Source organism: Myodes glareolus, chromosome 26, assembly GCF_982192425.1.
Source record: "Myodes glareolus chromosome 26, mMyoGla1.1, whole genome shotgun sequence".
NCBI lineage: Eukaryota > Metazoa > Chordata > Mammalia > Rodentia > Cricetidae > Myodes > Myodes glareolus.
The window spans coordinates 42,992,984-43,019,566 of NC_142051.1; the positions used below are offsets into that span (position 1 = coordinate 42,992,984).

At 44.4% G+C, this 26,583-nt stretch overlaps 2 protein-coding genes and 1 long non-coding RNA gene across 3 annotated transcripts in view; 2 read left to right on the forward strand and 1 right to left on the reverse strand.

The window, feature by feature from the left end:
• Positions 1–6,195, reverse strand: part of Aldh1l2 (aldehyde dehydrogenase 1 family member L2) — a 46,781-nt gene extending 40,586 nt beyond the window's left edge. Inside the window, exon 1 of the mRNA XM_087902164.1 lies at positions 6,093–6,195. Within this exon, the coding sequence (XP_087758290.1) occupies positions 6,093–6,140 (48 nt within the window). The 5' untranslated portion in view covers positions 6,141–6,195. The remainder of the gene's footprint in view (positions 1–6,092) is intronic.
• An 11,018-nt stretch (positions 6,196–17,213) lies between these two features.
• LOC146889738 (uncharacterized) lies at positions 17,214–19,051 on the forward strand. The gene is made up of 2 exons (XR_014999781.2): positions 17,214–17,259; positions 18,760–19,051. It is a non-coding gene; the product is annotated as an uncharacterized LOC146889738 (long non-coding RNA).
• A 1,028-nt stretch (positions 19,052–20,079) lies between these two features.
• Positions 20,080–26,583, forward strand: part of Washc4 (WASH complex subunit 4) — a 54,335-nt gene continuing 47,831 nt past the window's right edge. Inside the window, exons 1-4 of the mRNA XM_085683275.2 lie at positions 20,080–20,218; positions 23,006–23,145; positions 26,075–26,128; positions 26,213–26,278. Coding sequence (XP_085539401.1) covers positions 20,158–20,218; positions 23,006–23,145; positions 26,075–26,128; positions 26,213–26,278 — 321 coding nt within the window. The 5' untranslated portion in view covers positions 20,080–20,157. The remainder of the gene's footprint in view (positions 20,219–23,005; positions 23,146–26,074; positions 26,129–26,212; positions 26,279–26,583) is intronic.

Genomic DNA, 26,583 nt, shown 5'->3' on the forward strand with positions numbered 1-26,583 from the left:
ATCCTCTTCTAACCTCCATGGGTACACACACACACACACACACACACACACACACACACACACGTGCGCGCACACACACACACGACACACATGCACACACACACAAAAGGACACACACATACACACAAAGGACACACATGCACACACACACACATGCATGCACACACACATTAAGAAATAAAACTAGTCAGGTGGTGGTGGTGCACACCTTTAATCCTAGCACTTGGGAGGCAGAGACAGGTGGTTCTCAGGGAGTTTGAGGTCAGCCTGGTCTACTAAGTGAGTTCCTGGACAGCCAGGACTGTTACACAGAGAAACCCTATCTCGAAAAAAGAAAGAGAGAGAGAAAAAGAGAGAGAGAGGGAGAGAGAGAGGGAGAGAGAGAGAGAGAGAGAGAGAGAGAGAGAGAGAGAGAGAGAGAAATTTAACTCTATATACTATAATTAGGACTGAAACAGAATCTTCCCGTTGGCCACCTCACAAAAATTTCAACTTCACCCCACACAATTGTTAGTGCCAGATATTTTAAGGCATCTGAAACACTGCTTTCAAAATGCACAGAGGGGCCAGGCCACAGCTCTCCGGGGGAGCGCCTGTTCACCATGTGCAAGACCCTTGGCCAGATAACCAACATTACCAACCAAAGTGGGGTAGGTATAGATAACCTCAAAGCACACAGAACTCAAGAGGCCTTGTCCTTCAATGCAGTGTGCTTCTATATTCGACTTGACTGTCATCTGGCTAGCTGGAGTTCAGTTCCGGATCAGCCGAGAAAGTCTCTAAATCAACCATGTTGCTGAAACTATTGCATTCACTGACCACTTTCTGAGAGTGGCCGGTGACTCCACACCCCATCCCTCTCTCTGATGCTGTGAACGACTGCACAGCCTTCAACCTGAAGCCTGCGCTTTACTACAGAGCTACACTCCCAGCCCAAGGTGAGTTTTTAACACTAGGAAATGCTCAGATTCCAGGACTGTAAGTCTATTTGTGAATTCGCAGGATTCCAGAAGACTGGACTTAAGATATTTCTTGCTTTTGTGTCTCCGAGTACAGTTTGAATGCTGACTTGACTGTGTTGGCAGAATCCACCAGGAAGATGCTCTCATTTGTTCTCGCTGTGCATTTCCCTTTCGGACTCCCCACCCCGTACTACAAGATGCATAGAAAAAGTGATCCCTGCCCTTGGGGACTTCATCAGTTGGGAGGGAAGACATCCAAGTAGACAGATCAGTGACATGGCGCTAGGATAGGTGGACACAGCGAGGTTTCGAAAGAGGACGACATCACCCTAAGGCAGTTCTTCACAGTGGGTCGGAGATAGCATACGGCTGCCTATGTGTTTGTGTGTACATAGTATGTGTGCAGGTGTGCATATGTGTGCACGTGTGGAGGACAGATGTTCTCCTCAGTCACTCTCCATGTTCTTGAGACAGGATCCTTCACCAAACCTGGAGCTGACTGATTCAGCTAAGCTGGTAGCCAATTAACCCTAGGGATCACCCGTCTCTGCCTTCCCATCTCTTACGCTACAGGTGCACATCACCACACACACTTTTTACACAAGTGTGGGGATTTAAACACAACACTTTTACCTGAGGATCCATCTCCCTGTCCCTAAGGGAATTCTTTAGCTAAATCTCAGAGGTGTCATTTTTGGAGTGGGCCAAGAAAGTGGGGAGGATTACATGAGACTCCTGGGGAGTTCCCGGTAGAAGGAAGTAAATAAATGGTACAGTGTCAAGAATGGGGAGCCACGGAATGCTGACAAGCGGCAATTGAGACAGGAGCTGCAGAGAGCTTTATCTATTCCAGTCATTTGTACCATATTATGAAGACAGTGGGAATCCCTGAGTGACTGTGGGCAGGAGGGTGATGTGGATTCCTCCCAGGGTTAGCCGATCTCTGAGACAGCTCTGTGGAGGCATGAGCTGGCTCCGAGGCGTGCCTCTTGCGCTTGAAAATGGAGCAGAGAGGGAAAATAACGGCTGCTTTTCAATGCGCTCCCGGGATGCGTTTGGAGTGTGCAAAGGCCCTGGCTAGTGTGACAAGCTTTCACCTGACCAGGAGCAGCGTGTCATGCTTCAGATAGATCTGCAGCCATCAGTGACAAGCTTGCGCAACTCTGTTTCCTTATTGCATCACAGAATAAAGAAGGCATTCGTATCGATTGTCATACTGATTTTTTTCTCAGTGCTGGGGGTCAAAGCTGAGTTGCTGTCCATGGCAGACCAATGCCCCTAGCTACACCCCCTCCAGCCCTCATCACTTTTTAAAATGCTTTTCAAAGGGTCGTTATTTTCACGTTATTAATGTGTATGTGTCTGCATGGGTTTATGCCGTGTTATGATGGTCTCAGAGATACAGGTGGTGGTGAGCTGCTCAACACGGTTACTTGCAGAGGGTAAAAAAAAAATCCTTATGTACACAGAAAAGCACTGGAGAGGCCAAGAAAGTTAAACACATAACTTATCTCTTCCATGGAACAAAGTATATAGTTGTTTTCCTGGAATAATGGGAGGAAATGTAGTTTACAACCTGGTAATCCTTTGCTACATATTAGGTGAGACTACCCATGTATTCCCCCAGAATATTGTTCGTTTATCCCGGACTCCCCCCTGCCCTGCCTGCTTCCCCCAAAAACCCTTGAACATTACTTCTAGGTCATGAAACTCATCTTTGCGAGAGATGTCACTGTACTTTACAGCCAAGTGACTTTTATGCCATCTTAGAGTCAGGCCAGTCCTGAGGCCCACGGGCGTTACGTTTACCTTGGTCCATCTCCCTAGACCCTCATCTTGAGCATTGTTTCTAAGTCAAGTTTCACTCACAGGGCTGAGTTAATTGTTACCTGAATGCTTTCTTCCAAAACTGGGCCGTGCTTACGTATGACTGAAGTGGAACGATATTCCTAGAAGCCCTGGCAAATCAGGGCTGATGCGAGTTTCGTTCTTCATCCTGGCTGACTGTTCTCCTAACGGCTGTGAAGTCTGTGCGGCCCCTTGCACAGATGCTGGGAATTGAACTCCCATCCTCTGTGAGAGCAGCAAGCGCTCTGACCCTCTGAGCCAACTCCCAAGCACCTCGGAACATGTTTGTCTCCCCCACTTCCCCACCCTCCTCCCAGGCACCCCAGAGGCAGGGTTTCTCTGTGTAGTCCTGGCCCCTGGCTGTCCTGGAACTCACTCTGCAGACCAGGCTGACCTTAAACTCACAGACACCCACCTGCCTCTGCCTCCCGAGTGCTGGGATTAAAGGCAATGTGCCACCACCACTCAGCCTTTTTTTTTTTTAAGAAATAAAAAGAAAGAATTAATTTTTTTTGTTTTGCTTTGTTTTTTAAGACAGGGTTTCTCTGTTGCTTTGGAACCTGTCCTGCAACTCACTTTGTAGACCAGGCTGGTCTTAAACTCACAGAGATCCACCTACCTCTGCCTCTCGAGTGCTGCCTTCCCCTCCTAATTTTTTTTTAAATCAACTCAGGATGTCAACACAGAGGCCTGTCAGGAGGTGATGCCTGAAGAGGGATGCTTAACATAGGGGAGAAGAGAGAGAGAGAGAGAGAGAAAGAGAGAGAGAGAGAGAGAGAGAGAGAGAGAGAGAGAGAGAATTCGAGAATTCCTGTCATGGAACTGGTGACCATAGAACATTCCAGACTTTCAGGAAAAGGAACCTTCACTCTCCAGTGTGTCCCCATCATTGTAATGTCATCTCTCTGAAGCCTCTCCAGAGCCCAGCAGATGCTGGTACCATACTCCTGTGATTCTAGAACTGAGAGCTAGAGACATCTCTTTTTATAAAGTTCCCAGCCTCCCGCATTTTGTAATAGCCACAGCACACAGACTAACACAAACTATCATTAAATGCAACCAAACATACCCTTTCTCGTGTACATGCCTATGAATTCGGAACATAAGCACTGCCGCACCTGCGGATGTCCCAGCACTCGCTACCGTTTCCTTATGTCACCAGTACTTGCTCCTTCCTACTAGTGATCCTGAGATCTAGTGACTTCTGTCTCTAGATCCTCTTTCAAGAACGTCAGATCTGTGAGTATCTAGATCTTTGAGGGGTTTCATATGCTTAACATACATATTTGAGTTTCACTCCCAGTGTGGATGCCTGTGGTTCTTTTCTCCCCATGCAAGGTAAAATCCATTATATCCATGGTTATGTTACATTTTGTTTATCCTATCACCCGACGAGAACGATCTTTCCAATTAGGGATGATCATAGAAACACCCTGTGAATGTCTGCACACAGGTTTTATTTCTTGTGGGTAAATAAGTACCTAGAAGTGTGGAGCTTAGCATATAACTCAGGGATGCAGGGTGTGCTTTGCCCGTGGGAGGCTCCGGGCTCCATCCCTAACACTATGAAAACAAACAAAGACCTAATAAAATGGAGGCATCATCGTATGGTGTAGATACCATTTAGCACTATACCAAACGGCTCAGCAAGAAGGCTCGTCTGGTAGGGACACTTGCTGCCAAACCTGGGGACCAACAAGAGGGAAGGAAAGAACAACTCCCTGACAATCGTCCTCTGACTTCTCCATGTGTGCCAGGGTATGCCATCGCCTCAAGTAAAAATGTGATTTAAAAATTTTGCAAAAGGAATTGGCAAGCTTCCAAAGTGGTCGTATCATTTTGTATTCTTACTAGCTGCGTGTGTTCATTTCAAAATAATTCTTAGGGAGTGGAACACAGTCTAAAGGAGATGATCTATATTATCTTTAGAGTAAAATGTCCCTAGTTCTTCACCATCTTCATTTTGACCATGCAGAATTCTGCCTGATTCCAAGCTCTCTCCATGGCCACCTTCCCACATAGACCCCTGAGGACAGTGGGCCCCTGGGACAGCCTGCTCCTTCGCCCAGCCGTGTTTCTATTCCTGCTATCTGTCACCTGGCCTGTTCAGTTTTTATTACTGAAACTTCTGTAACCCCCCCGTGGAAATCCTCATCCTTCGAAACTCCTTCCTTTCAGCTTTCCAACAGCTCACTGACAGGTGGTGATAACAGCCGGTGAGGTGACAGCCCCTTCCTGTCTGTGAGAGGTTGAAAAAGCTAAGGCAGGGTCCAAGGGCAGCCCAGCCGAGCAATGAAAAGCCCAGGGCAGACAGGTAACTGTGACTATTTCCCGAAATCACTAGAGTTCATTCTAAGGAGTAAGATGAGTTCTGACCGTTTGAGTTTATCTAGGAGACACAAAACTTTGAAATGCATAAAAATCACGGACAAATTCTTAGCACGATTCAAGATTCTACCTTATACTTGCTTTACATATGGCACTGTCAGAGATAAACGAATGGGGTAAAAACCTTTATAACACAGCCGGGACGTACTGCTTACAAAAGAGATTATGTACACAGGATAGCTGCTTTCCTTGGCCTGAGAATCGTCTAGGCTCAGAAAGGCTCTTCTCCCAAAGGCCCACCCAAGTGCTGAAGGCAGAGCCACTTGCAACGTGTCGGCTCCCGTTCCGTTTCTAGAAGCGCTGATGCAATCTCAAGCGTGAGGGCTGGGCCAGGGCTGGGGATTCTTACTCTACAGTTTAACAACGCTCCAGCTGTGCTGGGTGATCCTGGAAATCTGGCCGCTGCGACTCGGTGGGAAGCGCCAGGCAGTCCCTGCTTAAGGCGCTGAGCTTGCCTGAGTCAATGTCGCATCTGACAGACCTTGCAAGGCCGGTGCCTAGTGCTCACTCTAATTCATTATCCCGATCTTATACCGTTCACGTCGGGGCCAGGGAACCTCTCGGTTGAAATGCAAAGCGGAAGAAAACGGATGCTAGCTCCTGTTCCTTTACCCATTGTCATTCCCCAGCTTGTCATCCCAGCCAGACCTGACACATTCAGTAACCTCGGCTGCAACTCATTCCCCGCAAGAGACAAAGGCTCACTTGACAATTCCCATCCCGGATACCCGCAGCAGCCTACTCTGAAGTCGCCCAGTATGAAAAATGCTGCGGTCCCTTCTTGAAAGATCTGGGCATCATTGCCCACCCCCAGCCTCCGCTGCGCTGACCCTGCAGCCCCTGACGTCTGGAAAGCAAGACCAGGACGTGGATGATCGCTTTGGTTGGACTCACCTGACCGGTGGAGAAGTGCCGAAGCGCCTGACTGCGCGGCCACAGCATGATGAAGAGCAGCGCGCGATTGCCACGGGCTCGGGAGGCAGGCGCTGGGAGTGGGCACCAGGGCTGCAGAATGCTCAATCCAAGCTCTGCTCATGGCCCCGCCCCTCAACTGGCAGGTCCCGCCCCTCAGCTGGCCGAGCTCCTGCACCCTCCCCACACACACACCGCACACGTGACCCGGAGCCGTCTGGAAACGAATTGGTGCCCAACCGCAGAGGCATCTCTTGAAAGCTACCTGGACTCTGCCTCTGTTCCAAGGATAGCCGAGGTGGTCACTAGAGGTGGGACCTTCCACCAGTTACTCAGATCTCTGGGAGTCAGGAAGAGAGATGCACCTTAAAATGGTCCATCGGACACCCTGAGAGGGTTAACTCTTCTTTATCAACTTGGCACAAGGTAAAAATGACCTGGGAAAGGGATTGCCTAGATGGAATCTTTCTTGGGTTAATTGAAGTGAGAAGATGCATCCTAATTGTGGGTGGCACCATTTTATGGACTGGGCCCTACAGTAATCATACATGCATTTACTCTCTCTCTCTCTCTCTCTCTCTCTCTCTCTCTCTCTCTCTCTCTCTCTCTCTCTCCCCTCCCTCCCTTCCTTCCTCCCTCTCTTCCTTCTTTCCTCCCCCCCCCCCGCCCCCGCTTCTCTGCCTCGGGTTCCTGCCCTTGCCTTCCAGACCATGATGGATAGTAACCTAGACTCCCAAGTTAAATAAATCCTTTCTCCCCTAATTTTTTTGGGGGGAAGGATTCGAGACAGGTTTCTCTCTGTGGCTCTGGCTGTACTAGAACTCGCTCTGTAGACCAGGCTGGCCTTGAACTCACAGAGATCAGTGTGCCCCTGCCTCATGAGTGCTGGGATTAAAGGCATAAACCAACACCACCTGGCTCCCTAAAACTGCTTTTTGTCAGTTTTAAATTGACAGAAATTAAATTAGAACACTTCCCAAGTCACCCGCAAAACAATCTCAGGAAATCGACCGGCTTGAGCTGTATGTCTGTTTGCTTGTACGGCTTGAGCTGGGAAGCTAAGGGGCTGTCTGGGCAGCCTTGCTTCAGAAATAGCCTGGTACCTCGATCATTGGAGGATGAAGGTCGGTGTGATATGGTCCCCTGGGTTTGGCGCACAGATCTGGTCCCCAGTAGATAATCCATACCTGTCTTTGTCCCTTGCCTCTCTGAAGACACTCTCATACCTGCTGTAGTGGAACCTTTGCCCCAAAAGGACGTCTTAGTCAGGGTTCGGGGCTGCTCGGGGCTTGGCATTCATCCTTGTTTTTTCATGTTCTTCACATGTGATCATTTCTTCACAACTGTTTGTTACGAGCTCATTAATAGTATAGAGCAATAGCTTTCTCTGCCATTTCCATACTTACGTATTGCTCTTTGATGGACTTCACAGTCCCTAATACCTTTCAACAATCCACTTGGTTTATTTTGACAGCCCTGCCTGGTTTCTTTTTTCTTTTTCTTTTTTTTTTTATCCAAACATGTAGCCAGCACTCTCGTATCTTCATTGTAACAATGTGAAGCAATTGCTACTGAATTCTTGCTTCACTCCATTTCATTTTTGAGCCCTCAGAGTTCAGGCACGCTGTTTAGGGAGCTTCCTTCCTTTTTAAATTTTTTACTTCATTTTGAATTATGTGCATTGTGTTGTTTACATGTGGGTATCTGAAGGTGACTTCTGGTGCCCTCAGAGAGGGCTTACAGGAGGTCATAGATCACTTGAAGTAGGTGGTGGAACTGAACTCTGGTCCTCTGGAAGAGCAGTCTGAGCTCTGAACCATTGACCCTTCTCTCCAGCCCCCATCCAGGACATTGTTTATAATCCTACCAATATGTTGAGACTCGATTTTTGTTCCAGTTTTACTGATATGTCTATCAGCAACTGTGTGTATCAGCGTGTGCAACTGTGCGGTCTGAGCTGAACCTTTCTGGTAGCAAATGGTTGAACGGATGTCCAGCCCAGATCATTTTACTTAACAGTCTGCCTTCCGGTCAGATGGTGGTGGTGCACGCCTTTAATCCCAGCACTCAAGAGGCAGTTGCATCTCTGTGAGTTTGAAGCCAGCCTGGCCTACAGAGCGAGTTCCAGGACAGGCTCCAAAGCTACACGAGAAACCCTGTCTCAAAAAACCAAAACCAAAACAACAAAAAAGAGTCTGTGTTCAGTATCTAAGGCATGAAATGGACTAAGCAATTTCTAAGCTGAAACATCTTTTCTATTTTGCCATTCTCATGTGTTGTAGAATAGACTATTTGTTTAGCTATATCAAGATGTGCTGCATCTGTTTGTGTTGCCTAATAATTAACTATGTAAAGAAGTATTACATTTGTTTATGCTGCATTTATTATGGAAAGATGTTTTGCTGTTGCACCTTGCCTGCCTAAGGCATCTGATTGGTCTAATAAACCTAATAAAGCTGACTGGCTGATAGCTAGGCAGAGGAAGGATAGGCAGGGCTGGCAGACAGATAGAAAAAGGGAGTCAGCCAGGGGCCAGCCAACCAGGGGTCAGTCAGCCAGACATGGAGGAAGCAGGAAAGCAGATGAACAGAGTATAGATGAGATAAACAAGCCTCAGGGCAGCACATAGAATAATAGGGATGGGTTAAGTTAGGTTTAAAAGAAACAAGCACAGAGTCAATGCAATGCCCATCAAAAGCCCAGCAAAATTCTTCAAAGACATCAAAAGAACGGTACTCAACTTCATATGGAAAAGCAAAAAACCCAGGATAGCCAAAACAATCTTGTGCCATAAAAGAACTTCTGGAGGCATCACAATCCCTGACTGTAAACTCTACTACAGAGCTACAGTACTGAAAACAGCCTGGTATTGGCATAAGAACAGACAGGAGGACCAATGGAACCGAATAGAAGACCCGGATATCAATCCACACATCTTCGAACACCTGATCTTTGATAAAGAAGCAAAAAATATTAAATGGAAAAAAGAAAGCATATTTAACAAGTGGTGCTGGAATAACTGGATATCAACATGTAGAAGAATGAAAATAGACCCATATCTGTCAATATGCACAAAACTCAAGCCCAAGTGGATCAAAGACCTCAACATAAAGCCAGCCACAATGAACCTTATAGAAGAGAAAATGGGAAGTACACTTGAATGCATTCTCACAGGAGACCACTTCCTAAATATAACCCCAGCAGCACAGACACTGAGAGAAACAATTAATAAATAGGACCTCCTGAAACTGAAAAACTTCTGTAAAGCAAAGGACACGGTCAACAAGACAAAATGACAGTCTACAGAATGGGGAAAGATCTTCACCAACCCCACATTGGACAGAGGTCTGATCTCCAAAATATACCAAGAACTCAAGAAATTGAACACCAAAAGATCACATAATCCAATAAAAAAGATGGAGTACAGACCTAAACAGAGAACTCTGAACAGAGGAATCTAAAATGGCTGAAAGACACTTAAGGAAATGTTCAATATCCGTAGTCATCAGAGAAATGCAAATCAAAACAACTCTGAGATTCAATCTTACACCTGTAACAATGACCAAGATCAAAAACACTGATGACAGCTTGTGCTGGAGAGTTTGTGGGGAAAAGGGAACGCTTCTGCATTGCTGGTGGGAATGCAAGCTGGTACAACCCCTTTGGATAACAGTATGGCGATTTCTCAGAAAATTAGGAAACAACCTTCCTCAAGACCTAGTAATACCACTTTTGGGTATATATCCAAAGGATGCTCAATCGTGTCACAAGGACATGTATTTAACTATGTTCATAGCAGCTTTGTTTGTCATAGCCAGAACCTGGAAACAACCTAGATGCCCCTCAATCAAAGAATGGATAAGGAAAGTGTGGTACATTTACACAATGGAGTACTATGCAGCAGAAAAAAATAACAACAGTTTGAATTTTACAGGAAAATGGATGGAGCCAGAAAACATTCTTTTGAGTGAGGCAACCCAGACACAGAAAGACAATTATCACATGTACTCACTCATAGGTGTTTTTTAAACATAAAGCAAAGAAAGCCAGCCTACAAACCATAATCCCAGAGAACTTAGAACTTAGACAACAATGAGGACACTAAGAGAGACTTACATAGATCTAATCTACATGGGAAGTAGAAAGTAGAAAAAAACAAGATCTCCTGAGTAAATTGGGAGCATGGGGACCTTGGGGGAGGACTTAAGGAGGGAGGGGAGAGGCAGGGATGGGAGCAGAGAAAAATGTAGAGCTCAACAAAAATCAATAAAAAAAGACGCAAGCCTAAGCTAAGGCCAAGCATTCATAATTAATAATAAGTCTCTGTGTCACGCTTTGGGAGTCCAAGAAAGCCTGCTACACTCATTCTTCTTTAAGTAGTAAATATTAGTTCAAGTAGTAGAATTTTATTGTTAAGAATGGGTAGAGATTGATATAATGACAGCATAGGAAAGACACATGGAAAATTTGCAAACATTTATCAAGATAATGTACATAGCATTGTAATACAGAAGTGAAGATGAAAAAAATCCACAATCTATTTCCACAGTTTGTCTTGTAATCTAAAGAAACCGACTTTCTCAGGTGATAGAAATGGCTGACAAAGGCTGACTTAAAGGAAGGCGCTGAGGAGGTGACCTGAGTTTGGGACAGCAGGGCCTCTGAGCTCCGACTTGAAACTGGAGCAGGAAAAGGGATGGATGTGTCTGGGAGTGAAAAGGCAAGGAGGTCTGAGGTGCCTGCCATCATGGCTTTGGGTTGATGGCAGAGTACTGGGCAGTCATTCTGTCTCTCGTGAAACACAGACAACAATAAATAACCTACACCGGGTATCCCCACACTCGGTATCTACTGAGAGCAGTGCAGGTTGGTTGTAGGTCTCAGCAACGTGAAGGAGTCAGAAGGCTGTGAGATCCAGAGACAGCGGCTGTCTGCCTCACAATAGTATCTGCTGGGCATGACGGCACGCGTTAGCTCACAACAACTGTGCCTGCTTTGGCAAGGTCTGCCAAGATCAAGCCGGCCAAAATCCCAGCATGGACATGGGAGGGGCTCATGAAGCCTCACCCCTAGCTGAGGAGCTCCTGGGAATCAATGACTCCTGAGGAGAAAGAGTGACTCCTGAAAGGTACCCTTTCTCTAGTGGGTGGTCCTACACCCGTACATACAGGCCCACCCAGTAGACTCAGTGGGTTTTTGAGAGAGGGGGGAAGGAGGGAGGGAAGAGAGGAGGGAGGGAGGGAAGGAGCAAAGGAAGAATAACACATGGAGTTGGTAGGGAAAAGACTGGAATAGAGGCTGATGTGGAGGGGAGGGAAAAGGGTTGGATTTGATCAAAATACATGATATTCATGTATGAAATTCTAAACAATGAAAGATAAAATATACCAAGAATGTATTTTCCCCTAATTCACAGAAACAGAATATTAAAATTACTATATGCTCACATTCTTGCCATTTGTTTATTCTTTTATTATCCATTTATAATATTTAAATTATTTATCATTTATAATATCACTTTTATACTCTGTCCTTTTCTTCTCCCCATCAGTTCCTCTTCTGTGTTTCTTGTAGTTTTCTCAGCTTGGCACAGGTAAATATTTTTTTTTAACTTTACTTTTATTTTATTTTACTTGGTGTGCGTGTGTGTGTGTGTGTGTGTGTGTGTGTGTGTGTACACATAGGTGTGCGGCTGTTCCTCTCCATGCATACACCGAGAGATCGGTGAAGGAGGCCAGGTGTCCTGCTTTATCCCTCGCCATCTTATTCTCCTGAATTAGGTTTTCTCACTGAACCTGGAGCTAGATTGGCAGCTTGTCGGGGACCAGCCTTGGCAAAAATACCACTTGCCAGGGTAGAGGCTTGGGGATCAGAAAAATAGTAAAGAGTACAAAGACAGGAGTGAAAATAATAAAGCAGAAACATAGGATAGAGGGAAGGAGGCAGTTCCAGTGAATACTGAAATTGCCCTCATTTAATTTCCAATTGCTTAAAATACCCAGACCCCAAGAGGTAGGAGTAAGACAAAAAACTGCATTAACATGATACAAGGAAATGAATAAACCAGCTGAAGGTCACGGGCTACATTCTTAGGTAAACATTTTGTTGCTAGAACAAGACAAGTAAAACCGACACCCTGGACCAAAACATTCTGTAGGCAAACCACTCCCTCGGTGGAATCAGTAGTTCTGTCCTTAAGAGAATAGGAACTTAGTTGGATCCTTAGATTTTGTTTGAGGTAGAAACACATCTACTTCTCTATTCCTGAAATTCAAGGTCTGGATATTAGTCACACATGTTGACAATAACTTTGAGAGAGCAGAACTCTGATCTAAATCTAGGTGGGACCTTTGTTTGAGGTAGAAACACAATAACTTTGAAGGAATAGAGGTAAGTTCCAACTCTCTGACCTTTGGTTAAGGTGAAAGTGGACTCACATTTTTGGGCCTCCACAGAGGCTGCTCAGCCCTAGCAATCCACCCGTCCACACTCCATCGCTAGCACTGGGGTTATAGGTATAGAGTTTTTTGCTGGGGGATAATGCTCTTGTACACTGTAAAGATTTGTCACTTGTATTGGTTTAATAAAACACAGGTTGGCCAGTAGCCAGGCAGAAAGTAGGAGTGGCAACCAGACTAGGAGCATTCTGGGAAGAGGAGAGGCAGAGATGCAGTCACAAGTCAGATGCAGCAGAAGCAAGATGAGATGGCCTTACTGAGAAAAGGTATCAAGCCAAATGGCTAAACATAGACAAGAATTATGAGTTATTTAAGTTGTAAGAGTTAGTTAATAATAAGCCTGAGCTAAAAGGCCAAACAGTTTATAACCAAGATAAGCCTCTGTGTGTTTCTTTGGAACTGAATGGCTATGGGACCAGGTGGGACAGAAACTTCTGCCGACAAGCTTTTTACGCGGGTGCTTGGAATTTGAACTTGGGGCCTCAGGCCTGCACAGAAAATTCTTCAGCTAACTGAGCCATCTACCTGCACAGACAAGTCTGTTCTTTTGCAGTTGGTGAGATGCTCACACCTGTGATCCTAGCACTTTGGAAGCAGAGGCAGGAGCATGGCTGTAAGTCTGAGGACAGTCAGCCTCAGCTTCAAGCCAAGGTGAGTATGTGGGGGGTCAGAGGACAACTTGCGAGAGTCATCTCTTGTTCCACTGTGTGGGTTCAGGGGCTCTGACTCAGGTTGTCAGTGGTGGCAGACATTTTTCCTCACTGAGCCATCTTGAAGGTCCAATTGCAACCTTTCTGAAATGTAGAAAGTATTTACTCCCACAATAACTAGGGATTTTAGGATAAAGTTCCATGTATCTCCATATTGTCCTCTCTTGGTGGCTTGTTTTGACTGAGTAACTTTTGACCACTTTGCCTATGTAGGAACACTGCTGTTTGACTCTCTGTTTTTATAAATTGCTATACTGAATATTCATTTTATTGTCCATGAGAATGACATAATACTTATGGATCCCATTTTTATTAACTGCCTTTAACTTGTACTGTTATTACTGCTCAAAATTCCTCCATAGAAATAATAATAAATAATGTTATAATGATAAAATATGTTGAAGAAATAGCTCAAGCAGTTAAGAGCACTTGTTCTTTCAGAGGACCTGGGTTCTATTTCCAGAACCCACGTGGTGGCTCAAAACCATTTGTAACTCCAGTTGCAGGGGATCCAAGGCCTTCTTCCGACTTCTGTGGGTATCAGGCATACATACATACATACATACATACATACACATACATACATAAGGCAACAAAACCCATAAGCATAAAATCACAAAATGTTAAAAAAAATGATGTTATGATAAAAAAAAACACAGTCCCAGAGCGTGCCAATCCAAGCTCCTGTAAGTGGGAGAACTGGAGTGTAAGAAGCAAGTTTAATATTGATTAAAAACAAAAAAGCTTGGAGCTGGGCATGGGTGTACTGCCATAATCCCAGCACTAAAGAGACAGAAACGGAAGGATCGAAAATTTCAGGCCGGTCTGGACTAGATAGGGAGATCTGTCTTGAAAACTGAGGTACTGGGGTGAGGCACTCTCTTGGCGTGTACCAGGCCTTGGGTTTGGCCCCAACACACATGGAGTCGGGGAGAGAAGGTGAACGGTAAAGGCTGAGAATGAAGCTTATGTCAATCAGACTAGTCAATATTAATGCAACATGGGGTTTCCTCCTAGTAAATAATATAAGTCCTTGTACCTGCTTTTTAAAACATTTTGTTCTAAAACTTATGTCTCTGTGTGTGCTGTGCTCTCATGCACGTGTGTGCACACCTGTACATATAGGTGCCTGTGGAGGTCAGGAGAGGAAATTGCATCTCTTGAGCTGGAGTTAGGCTTTTGTGAGTTGCTGTGCGCAGATCCTGATAAACCCTGGTCCTGTGGAAGAGCAGCAAGCCTTATTAACCACAGAGTCATCTCTGTAGCCCTGGGTCTCATACTCCTATAACTGTCACTTTACTGTGGTGTGTTGTCATCAAGTTCACAAAGAGACTTCATCTGGCAAGGGAGCAGAGGTGCTGGGCTCTTGGAAAGAGGCAGGGCCCAGAGGGGAACAGTGAGATCCCGGAGTAAGTTGGGATTTCTGCAATTGGGTTGGTTTTGGAGGCAGCAGGGTCACTTTGTGTGCTTGGCCCTCGCTGCAGAAGGGAGGTTCCCTTTCTGTTCATCTGCCATGTTGGTACATAGCTAGAGGGTCCTCGCAGATGTCAGTGCCATGCTGTTTAGATTCCCCAGACACTGGAGCTGTGACTCCAGAATAAACCTCTTTATATATTCTTCAGAGTCACATGTTCTGTTTACAGAATAAACCTAGGGACACTGTAAGATTCAAAGTCATTCTTCTTTGCCTGCTATTGATCTCATTGTATATAAACATTTCAATAAAGGGCTCTTGGGACAAACTTAACAATGATCACCAGTGACCTAAAATAGCTCCCTCCCCCCAATTTTCCTCTTCTTTTGCCTAGCAGAGAGCTCATAGACCGGGCATTTCTGTTGGCTCATATTCCTCCTGTAGCAGTGGCTCTCCTGTGGCCTATAGTGATTGGAGATGGCATGCTAGAGCATTATCTACTGGCAGATTGCCAGCAGTAGGAGTGCCACCACGGCTTCAGCTGCTGTGTCCTCAACTTCTCTGCACGCACAGGGGCCTATGCCTCTTCTGAACTCTGCCCATGGAGCTAAATATATTTCTTAAAAGATATATTACAAAGAAACCTGATACCTTATTATTAGTATTATTTAAAATTTAAAAGCAAGACTGCACTCTTTGAACAGAGGATGGCTTTTGATCGTTCCTGGCAGCCTCCAGAGCAGTTCCTGGAAGAGATGTCTCTGAGCACATTTTAAGCCATTCACTACAACAGTGCTTTCACTGAAGCAGAGGGGAGAGGCAGGGAGAGACTGCAGCCAGCCTGCCATAGGTCACTGAAGCTGGGGAGGTTTGCAGAGGGGAGAGGAAGGGAGAGACTGCGAGCACATACACACACACACACACACACACACACACACACACACACACAGAGCCCGCCATAGGTCACTGAAGCTGAGAAGGTGATGGAAAGTTCTCCATCTTTCTCTGTCATTTGCTGTTGAATGTTACAAAATAATGAAATGGATAAAGATGCAAAAACAAGTCAATAATGATCAATAATAATCCCCAAACCCAAGGATAACTATTTTGTCAAGCCAAACTAAAACCAAAATGAGAGGTTTCTTGAAGAGAGAAATGGGGAATAGCCATGTGGGAAACCAGCACAGTAAACTCCCGGCATGTTCAAGAGGTGGAGGAAAAAGGGAGGTTTTAAAGGGAGAAGTAAGGTGTTCCACCCAAATCTGTGCCTTTCTCTCCCGGAACGGTTTGCGCGCCTTCCGAACCTACCACGAACTAGGGCGAAGACCTGGGGATTGAACAGAGACACACACAAAGAGACCTGGGTCATTTGTCAAGAGATAGCTGAATGCCAATTTTATTTAGCTTTCTGCAAGGTTAATATACCTTTGCCCCAGTAAAGGAGATACACTCCCAGGCAGACAGGGAAGCCAGGCACGAAGAACCTGACACTGTGTGGGAAATTCCTTCCCCCGCAGGGGGTAGTGGGCGGAGGGCAGCGACAGACAGTTGAGAAGGGACTAGGTGCTGTGGGAACCCTTCTGGGCAGGTGGGAAATTACCATTCCAAAGGTTTAACAAAGCCACAGCTAGATCACCAGGCTAAAAGCTGAGCTAGCACAGAAATTAGCAGGAAGCTTGGCTGGCTAACATAAACAGTCCTTGCAATTTGCACCTCCAAGAGCAGGGGAAAACCTGGGATCCTACAGTAAGGAGGGTTACATCAGTTTTGGGAAACCATTTTTTGTTGGCCACGGTGATTATAACAGGGGCTCATGACTGAACAGTCATCCATCAGGTTCTTTAGAGATTCTTTTCCTGGAAGGTTGCCTAGCCCTCCTTGCAAACATTGGAATATGACGGAATATTTTGTGATGATGATTATTAGGCAATCATGGGTATTGGACTCTTTCCTCACAACCTCCTGGCTTCATTCATTTTGCTTTTATGTAGGGTTGACATGAGACCTCATTTTATTTTAACGTTTTATTTATCTATGTACAACGCAGGGCGGGAATGTGGAGGTGCGTGGACAAACTTCAGAAGTCAGTCGTCCCCTCCTTTCACTGTGCAGGTCCCAGCGTTTGAACTCAGGTCGCCAGGCATGGTGGCAAGCACCTTTACCTCCTGGGCCATCTTTACCCTCATGAGACTCCATTTTGATCCTGGCGACGTTTGCATCTCATTCACATTTAAAGAATAAGATTAATTTAACCTTTCACTGATTTCGAGAAAGAAGATGAGAAACAGAAAGCCTTGTCATAGCACCCAGCCTGGCCCAGTCACACAGCTATTTACTAAGTAAGCCATGGATCTCACACAGGGTTGGTGTGGGAGAATTGTCTGTAATCTGTCAATCATTTTTTAAAGAAATGCTGATTGGCCAGGCAGGAAGTATAGGCGGGAAAACCAGACAGGAAGTAGAGGTGATGCAATGAGAACAGGAGAATTCTGGGAAGCAGGAAGCTCCCTCTGCCATTCCTGCCCAGATCACCAAAGAAGCAACATGTAAGCTGACAGCTGAAAAAGGTACCAAGCCATATGGCTAACGTATATAAGAATAATGGGTTAATATAAGTCATAATGGCTAATAAGAAGCCTGAGCTAATGGGCCAATCAGTTTATAATCTTATGGAGTCCTGTGTGTGATTTTCTTTGGGGCTTGCTAGCTTTAGGGTACTGGGCAGGACAGATACCCCAACAAGCCGGCCCCTCATGTTACACAGGGTGGGAAGCAGGTCTGGGAGTGGAATACCCAGAATTCAGCTGTGGAAATGTCTAGTTGATATAGCATGAAATTATAGTATATTTAAAGACCTCATCAAACTTTGATGATACGTGTGTTCTTAGATGCTCAACTTTCCTCCCAACACACCCTGCCAGGCCCTTTTCTTTTTATAGATCAACAAGCCCTGATTGTCCATTTTTCAACTTTGCTCCAGATTTTTGTTTCTGTTTGGGTTTGTTAGAAAAACAATCATTGATTTTTTAAAAAATTTCTTTACAAAGTCAGGCATGGTGACACATGCTTGTAATTCCATCACTTAGCAAGTGGAGGCAGTAAGATTTGAAATTCAAGGCCAGCCTCAGTTAGACAGTGAGTTCAAGATTAGCCTGAATTTCACGGGCTTAACAATAACAACAGCAATAAGCACAAAATAAATGTTATCTGTGTTAGTAAAGTCATAGAAGTTCTTTTATCTAGGATTCTAATTGTAAGCATCTAAATAATAAAATTATTACAAAATAATCTTTTTTTAAAAATAATATTTTTAAAGATTTTATTTATTTATTTATGTATTTATTTATGTATTTATTTATTATGTATGCAGTGTTCTGCCTGCATGTATACCTGCAGGTCAGAAGAGGGCACCATATCTCATTATAGGACGGTTGTGAGTCACCATGTGATTGCTGGGAATTGAAGTCAGGACCACTGGAAGAGCAGTCAGTGCTCTAAATTGCTAAGCCATCTCTCCAGCAGAAATAATAATAATTCTTCTTCTTCTTCTTCTTCTTCTTCTTCTTCTTCTTCTTCTTCTTCTTCTTCTTCTTCTTCTTCCTCCTCCTCCTTTTCCTCCTCCTCCTCCTCCTCCTCCTCCTCCTTCTTTAAAAAAAAAACCCGTCCTGCTGTAATAATTAATTGCTAACTCCAATACCTGGACCATAGTCACTGTGAGATGCTTGGCTACTAAGACCAAGTTGCTCAGCAGTAAAATCCCTGTCATAGCTTTCCCCCTGCCATACACACCCTCCTCTTGTGCTAATAGCCACTGGTTTCCATATAGGAAAGTCTCTTCCACTCTCAGGCCCAAGGATTCCTGCAGCCTTGCTTTTTCCTTGTCTCTCTGCATCCGCGGAGCACGTGACCTACACTCAGCCAATCAGTCCATTCCTCCCTTTCTTTCTGTTTCCAGGACAGGCTGGAAAGTGTGCTCCAGTACCAAGAAAGGCAATCACTGCTGGCAGGACTTGATTCTGGGACTGTTGTTCGAGTTACCAGTTAAGCGTGCCCTTTTTCTCTCGTAGGCTGGATTTAGTCTTGTGATGATTTGAGTCTGAAGCTGCCAACAGCTACCATATGGAAGCTAAAGAAGGCTGCCAGAACCCTGCACGCTGCAGAAAGACGCCGAACATTCCAACGGGACATCCTGAAGGCAGAGGCGCAGGAAGTCCTCTCGGGTGTGACAGGTGTCACTGTAACACATTCTGGAGATCAGCATCTTACAAAGAAGATTGTCATTTTTTTTTTCTCAGATCTTTGGACGTTTCATGCTAAAATAAAGCCTTGCCACAGGCCCAGGAGCAACAGGGCCACTCAGCTATGGTAATGCGATCTTCTCTTAAAACCATGTCCAAACCTCAACATCTCAGAACATACTTTTCAAGAGAATATTCTTTGTTGATTTGGTACTTTATAAAGCAAATAACTTAAAAACTCTATTTGCAAAAGATTCAGTTAATTGACAAGAAAACACAAGAACCACTTGGTATTATCAGCATCTACTCTTTCCCAAGTGAACCATTGTCTTAACGAGATTTGAATTCTCGTATTTATTTGCAACCACATGGGCATGTTTACATAGATTGTAATTTAACGGCAAATATGCGATGTTCTAAAATTGCCTCCTGTCCTTTTTTTTCTCGCCATTTGAGACCTATTTCATTACATAGCTCTCCAGGAATCCAGAGTATGAATGTATTAAGTTTTATATTATTACTTTTTGATGGCTCTTTAGACTGTTTCGTATCAGCACTTCCTAAAAACCGGGCTGATACAAAGCTGTTTGTGTAAACTTTAGGGTAAATGTAGAACTCGGGGTAACACAATTCCAACCCCACCTTCTTCCAAACAAGGGAGAAAGAGCAGTGTTCGGTGTAAAGCAAGTCCAATAGTGAGGTTGTTTGATAGCCTTCTTAAAGTCACTACTCTTTTATACACAGAGGTCTTTTGTCAAAAAAACAAAACAAAAACAAATGGGACAGGACATGCACGGGGCGGGAACCGCGAGGGTAAAGACAGAAAAGAGCTACAGAGGCAGGCATCTTGGTCCATGGACCAGGCAGTGTCCTGGTGAAGGATCCTGTCTTTGCGTTGGTCCCCACACTGTTATTTCCGCTCTTTCCCCGTTAGACTGATAGAGTAGCTCCCTCAGGTATGTGGCTTGAGAACAGACGCAAACGGCAGCGAGGCCAGGGAAAGGATGCAGGATGCCAACAGTCATCGTCACTATGGCGACTCCGCCGGGCGCAGGCGAACGGACTCGCTTTCCCAGCGGCCCCCGCGGTCCGCAGGGCCGAGCGTCCACTGGCTGTGGCGGGCGGGGGCGGGGCCGGAAGTCACGTGCCGTGAGAGCGGCTGGGGTGAGGCCCGTGTTGCGGCGGTGGCTGGTCTTGGCTGTGTCCGTGGGAGGCGCCGCCGCGGCGATGGCCGTGGACACTCTGTCGCCGGACTGGGAGTTCGACCGCGTGGACGACGGCTCTCAGAGTGAGTCTCCGGGCGTCGGGCGAGGCGGGCCCGGGTGGCGCGGCCGGGGGATGTCGGATGGCGCGGGGAGGCGCGGCCGCCCGCCTGGGACTGTCCGCGGGGTGGGACACGGCGCTGCGTGACTGCCGGGGGTCGAGTCGAGCCGCTCGGGTGCCCGGTGTCCCTCCTGGAGGCGTGGGATTGGCCAGCGGCGCTGCTCCCTGGGGGCCCGCCACGACAGGCCAGGTTTCCCGGGATGCCCATCCCATCCCAGGGCTGGCGCCAGAAGCTCTGAGCCTTCGGTTCTAGAAGAGTCTGGGTTCCCGTTTCGGTTTCCTGTTTTCTTTCTTTCTTTTTTTTTTTTTTGCTTCTCAAATCAACTTTACTGAAGTTTGGGTTCGCGTTCCTAGAACCATAGAAGATAGCGGAAAAATAACTCTTCCTGGCATTAAAAAAAAAAAAAAAAGCCAAAACCAAAGCATCACTCATCACGAGAATGCCATCTTATCCCTTCTAGGCCTTTTATTGATTTTATATGGTTAAAAAAAAAACCTTCTGTAATTGTCATTGCAGCTGAAAATTTTTTAAATTTATTTTACTATTAATTTTTACAAGATCTGTTTCGCAGTTGCTTAATGAAATCGAGTCGTCCTGTTTTATTTTTAAAATCCGAGGTACAACCCTAAAAGCCTCGTAGTTTGTGTCAGTGAAATTACAAGCCAACCTAATTATATTAGAGAAACTCTTGAGATTGATTTGTTTCTTATCTTCTGAGTAATAGAAGAGAAATTGGGGTAGTTATTTGAGAATTTTTAAAATGCTTATCTTTCCCCGAAGTAGGAATGCCATTTTAAAAAATTACAGTTGAATCGCGGATTATTTTAGAGATTTAGCTTGTACAGATCTATGCATACTGAGGTTTTATTTGCCTTTACATCCCATCGAGCTTCGTCAGGGTCCTGTGCCGTGCAGTATTTCAGTAAACATTTCTTAAGGTATTAGGTCGTATGCGGCATAAAGATCTGGGCCAAAGGATAATAACCACTTTTGGTTTTTGTATTTTCGGTTTTAAAGTGAACTGCACCTTGTCAGGTGTTCTTTTGTTTTGTTTTGCATCTGACTGAAGTTGGAATGAAGGTGTATAGGGTTTGAATGTGTTTCGGCTTGAAGTAGAATGATCAGCTAGTTAATCATATACTGCGTGAGCATTGTTTTAGACCCTAGAAGGCTGGGGTAAACAGAACTGGGGAAAGGAGGGGAGAGAGGGCATGGGTGAGGACACAAGGTAAGCACACCTGTGTACACGTTTGTGTGGATGTGCTGTGATAAAGCCCTTAACGTTGTATCCTAACTTAAAAAGGAATAAGAAAAATAAACCAAGAAATGCAGTTCGTTGGGAGGGAAGTGTGGTGTGCACTTTAACTTTTATGAGCTCAGAGCTTTTAGCTATCTTATCAGCAAAGAGCTTAAATGTTTCTGCAGGTTTTCAGGTGTTTCTAACCTTGGTCTAACCAGCTGATCTAGGAGCGTGTCTTTCTAGTGCAGTCTTTAAGAACCCATTTGCTGGTCAAATGATACTTTGGTCATTTCCCACGTAATAGAGTAAGACATTAACACGGGGTTGTTATCTGTAGGTAAGAGATTTCTCTTTGCCTGGTTTCCATTAGTTTTTGGACTTCAATTCATATCTAGACTAATTGTTTTCCAAAATTAACTAAGTGAGTGCTATATTGAGACAGCAGTCTTAGTGAACTGAATTGATGCCCCTGATTCAGGGGCTCAGTAGCAAAATATAGGACAGGTGTCTTTATTTCTCACAGTGTGAGTCAGGACTTTATTTCATAATGGCTCCACACTTCAAATTTGAAGGGAGAAAAAACTTTTTTTAAAGATGACAAAGAACTGAATTTAAGTTGAATTTTTGGAATCAGTAATGAATTCTTAGGTATAAGATGGAATGTTTATTAATTTTGGTGAGTAGGCTTCTGAAAAATCCAACTTATTTCAGTGGCTTTAAGCCTGAGGTCATCTACTAATATATAAATTTTGTGGGTCCAGCTGTCTTTTTGTTATGTTTTATTATCTTACATGTGTGTGCAGTGCCTGCAGAGGCCAGGGTGTTGGGTCTCCTGGGTCTAGAGTACCAGAATCCACACATGGGTGCTGGGACTGAACATGGGGTTCAGTCCTGAACCCCAGTGGTAAGAGCTGCCAGTGCTCTCAGTGGATAGGCCATCTCTCCAGCCCTACCTCAGCCAGTATGTTTTATCTGGCTTATACATGTTGATTATAATAACTAAAAAATTAACAAGTAAAGCATTTTGGTAAGTTGGGAATTATAGAAATAATAATACAATGTAGCAAGTCTAAAACCTACATGTAAAATAGATTTAACTGTATTCTTAAACATTTTACTGTGTATAAAATTAACCAACCTTTTTACAATTTGCTCTATAACGACACAGAATTTTGTACCTGCTTCCCATCAGGTAGCTGATAACCTTTGCAGCAGAGTTGTTTGTGACCAAAAAACATAGGATAGCTTCTGGACCCTGGGTTGTTTGAGGCATAACTCGGGCTGGTTAGTAGCCCCAGATCCTAGGGCAAGGGGCTGCAGGTTTTAAGTACTTTCACATATTTGTAGAAAATTCAAAGCCAAATGACTCTTTAACTTTGGAACCTATTTCCATGAAGTGAGGCACTCCAAGGTAGTCATTGACCGTGTTTTGCTGCTATTGTTGAGATTACTTGAAGCTAGTGTTCTACCATTCATTAGTTGTAATTGTAACTTTCTGTTTTAAAATTTAGAAATTCATGCTGAAGTCCAACTTAAGAACTACGGGAAATTCCTTGAGGAGTATACATCTCAGTTGAGAAGAATTGAGGACGCACTGGATGATTTGATTGGAGATGTTTGGGATTTCAATCTTGATCCTATAGCATTAAAGGTCTGAATTCATTTCATTAAAATGTGTATCTCTGAAAGAATGACAAAGCCTTACAGTATCATAGCACAAAGTCCAATTATTTCACCTAGTCATTGTTTTGATCTTCAACAAAGAGCTAGATGAACACACTGGCTTTGTTTCTTTCATTGTAGTTATTTTACACATAGTCAAATATACAGATTTTTAAGGATTTCTCATTGAATTTTTCTGAGCACAGATCTCTCCCACCTCATATTCTAACGAAGATAGAAAACATTGCTGTCATTTCCCAGAAGGAATGAAATTGGGGATCTTAATGTGGGAATGCCTTTTTTAAAAACAATTACTTATTTTATGTGCATTGTGTTGTGTCTGCATGTGTATCTGTGTAAGGGTGTTGGATCCTTGGCAGTTGGAATTAGAGTTGTGAGCTGCCATGTGAGTGCTGGGAACTGAACCCAGGTCCTCCTGGAGAGCAGCCAGTGCTCTTAACCTTTGAGCCATCTCTCCAGCCCTCTTAGGTACCTTCTTTAAGACACTTTAGGGCAGAGGTCTGTCACCAGTGCGCAATAGATAACTTACGAGCACTCCCGTGCCACCCACTGTCCTAGATCGTGCATTAGCTTCTTTTCTGAGATGCAGCTCATAGATGATACAGTTCATCTTTTTGTGTTTTGGGACATGGTTTCACTGTCCTGGCTGGCCAGGGACTCTGTGTGGCCCAGCTGGCCTCAAACTCATCTTGAGTGCTCGAGTCAGGCGTGAGACATACATAGTGCTTGGCTGTAGTTTACGCAGTTAAGTTGTACAGCTCAGTGGTTTTAAAGTGGTCTGTTTGCATATTTCATTGTCCATTGCCATCATCAATTTCACCACCTGAGAAGGAAATCCTGTACCTGTTAAGACACCCTGCCCCCACCCCCGCCCTCACAGGCATCCATTGGTCATAGGCCACCAATCAGTTCACTGCATGTCGCTCTATGTTTGTCTTCATAGATATTTCACACAAATGAGACGGCGCAGCATGTGAGCATTTGTGCCTGGCATTGCCCATCTGTGGTGTAGCCAGTGTTAATATATGGAACCCTTGTGCCATTCTTTTTTTTTTTTAAAGATTTATTTATTATGTACACAGTGTTCTGCCTGCATGTGTGCCTGCAGGCCAGAAGAGGACACCAGATTTCATTACAGATGGTTGTGAGCCACCATGTGGTTGCTGGGAATTGAACTCAAGACCTCTGGAAGAACAATCAGTGCTCTTAACCTCTGAGCCATCTCTCCAGCCTGAGCTGTCCATTCTTTAGGGGATAGACATTTAGGTTTTCCACTTTTGGCTGTTGGAAATAATGCTACTTATGTGTCTTACGTTTTTATGTACACATGTTTTCATGTCGTGCATGTATACTAGAAGCAGAATTACTGAGTCGTTTGGTAGCTATGCTTAGCTTTCTGAGGATTTTATTGTACACATATGGTGCGGGAGAATTATCTGTATTCTGTCAATCATATTTTAATAAAACGCTGATTGGCCAGGCAGGCAGTATAGGCAGGAAAGCCAGACAGGAAGTAGGGGTGGAGCAAAGAGACTGGGAGTATTCTGGAAGCAGAAGCTCTCTCAGCCACTCCTGGGCAGACCACCGAAGAGGCAACATGTAAGCTGTCACATTGAGAAAGGTACTGAGCCCGTGTGGCTAACATAGATAAGAATAATGGGTTAAGATAAGTCATAAGAATTAATAAGTAACCTGACCTAATGGGCCAATCAGTTTATAACCTTATGGAGTCTTGTGTGTGATTTCTCTTTGGGGCATGCCGGCTGAGGGGTACCGGGCGGGACAGATACCCCAACAAGCCGGCCCTCATGTTACACACATATTTGTGTGTGTTTGTGTGCATGTGCTGTGCATGGTGTATGTGGAGAGAGTACAACTTGTAGGAGCCGGTTCTTCCATACGGGTTCTGGGCACTGAACTTAGATCACCCGGCTTGGGAACAAGTGCCTTTACCTGTTGAGCCATTTTGCTGACCCCCTTGTCATCTTTTTCCTGATGGGGCCACACTGTTATTCATCCCTATCAGTAATATATGGGGGTTTCATTTTCTCTACATTGTTGCCAAAGTTTGTTATTGTCTGTCTATCCTAGTGGATGTGAAATGAAGCCTCATGGCTTTGTGAAAAGATGAAATTGTCTCAGCTTTAGTCCTCTGTCAACAGAAACTTTAAAATCTCTTTCTGTATTTACCTTCTTGTATAGCCTTTTCTCTCCCTGCTTACCCTGGCACCTTTCTTTAGTTCCTTTATTGGAAAATTATTTTATGTTCCTGCTCTGCAAGAGTCATAGATTCTGATAAGGTCTTTATAAATAGAAATTGCAAACTAAATGAGAAAAGTTATTTTTAATTTACATATGCACTTTATTGTTAGTATGTAACTAAAAGAAAGGTTCAGTTTTCACTTAATAGAAAATTCGTTTTAGTTACTAGTCAGGAAAGCTTTAGAGCCAGGCGGAGATGGAGCTGCATTAGATGATAAATGTGCCCAGACTGTATTTTGTTTCTGAGCATTGTGTTCTGTAATGACTTAAGTTTGGCCCGTTTAGTTACGACATCTTATTAAGTGTATGCTTGCATAACAGTTTCTGAAAGGACAGAGCTCACTGTTAGTCTTTTCTTAGTGTCCTCCCACCCTCAGCCACTGTCTGTCTGAGCACAGCTGGAGCTGTTCGGGTGCCTCGTGTTGTGTGCAGGCTGTTTCTCAAGTGATTGGACCTTTCTTCCTTTGTTGAGATTACCTTAAACATAGTAGTTGAGTTGATGCTAATGCTGACTGACTATAGGATCTAACACAAGTTTAACTGTAATCCATTTAATCTCATTTATGTTTAAAATTTCAGTGATTTTTTTTTCTTCCCTTCAAATTAAAAAATGTTCTTTCCCTTTGTCTCTGCAGCTTCTGCCGTATGAGCAGTCCTCCCTTTTGGAACTCATAAAGACTGAGAACAAGGTAATTATCCTAAACCTAAAGCGCATTCAGAAAGTGCTCTTGTTGCTTACCACTCATGTTTTCTGTCTTTATTTTTGAAACCAGGTCCTAAACAAAGTCATCACTGTGTATGCTGCACTTTGTTGTGAGATCAAGAAATTAAAGTATGAGGTAATTCTCTTCTTTAAGATCACTTAAAAGCAGACTTGGGCTGTTTATGTTTGTGTAGTGTGCCATAAATACTGACCCACTTAAGATAATAGCAGTCCTGAAAAGGAGTACTTAACAGTAATCTGTCACTCATTGAGTGGCTGCTTTGTTATGTGGAGGGTGAGGACAGTGACAGGTGCGGGGCAGGTTACTGCTAAGAGTAGCAGCTTGAGTCTAGGTCTGTCTGCCTCCAGAATAGTATATGTGGTGTGTGTGCTGGCTGTCCAGAGGTCCACCCCTCTTTCCCCACCCTCATCCCCTCACCC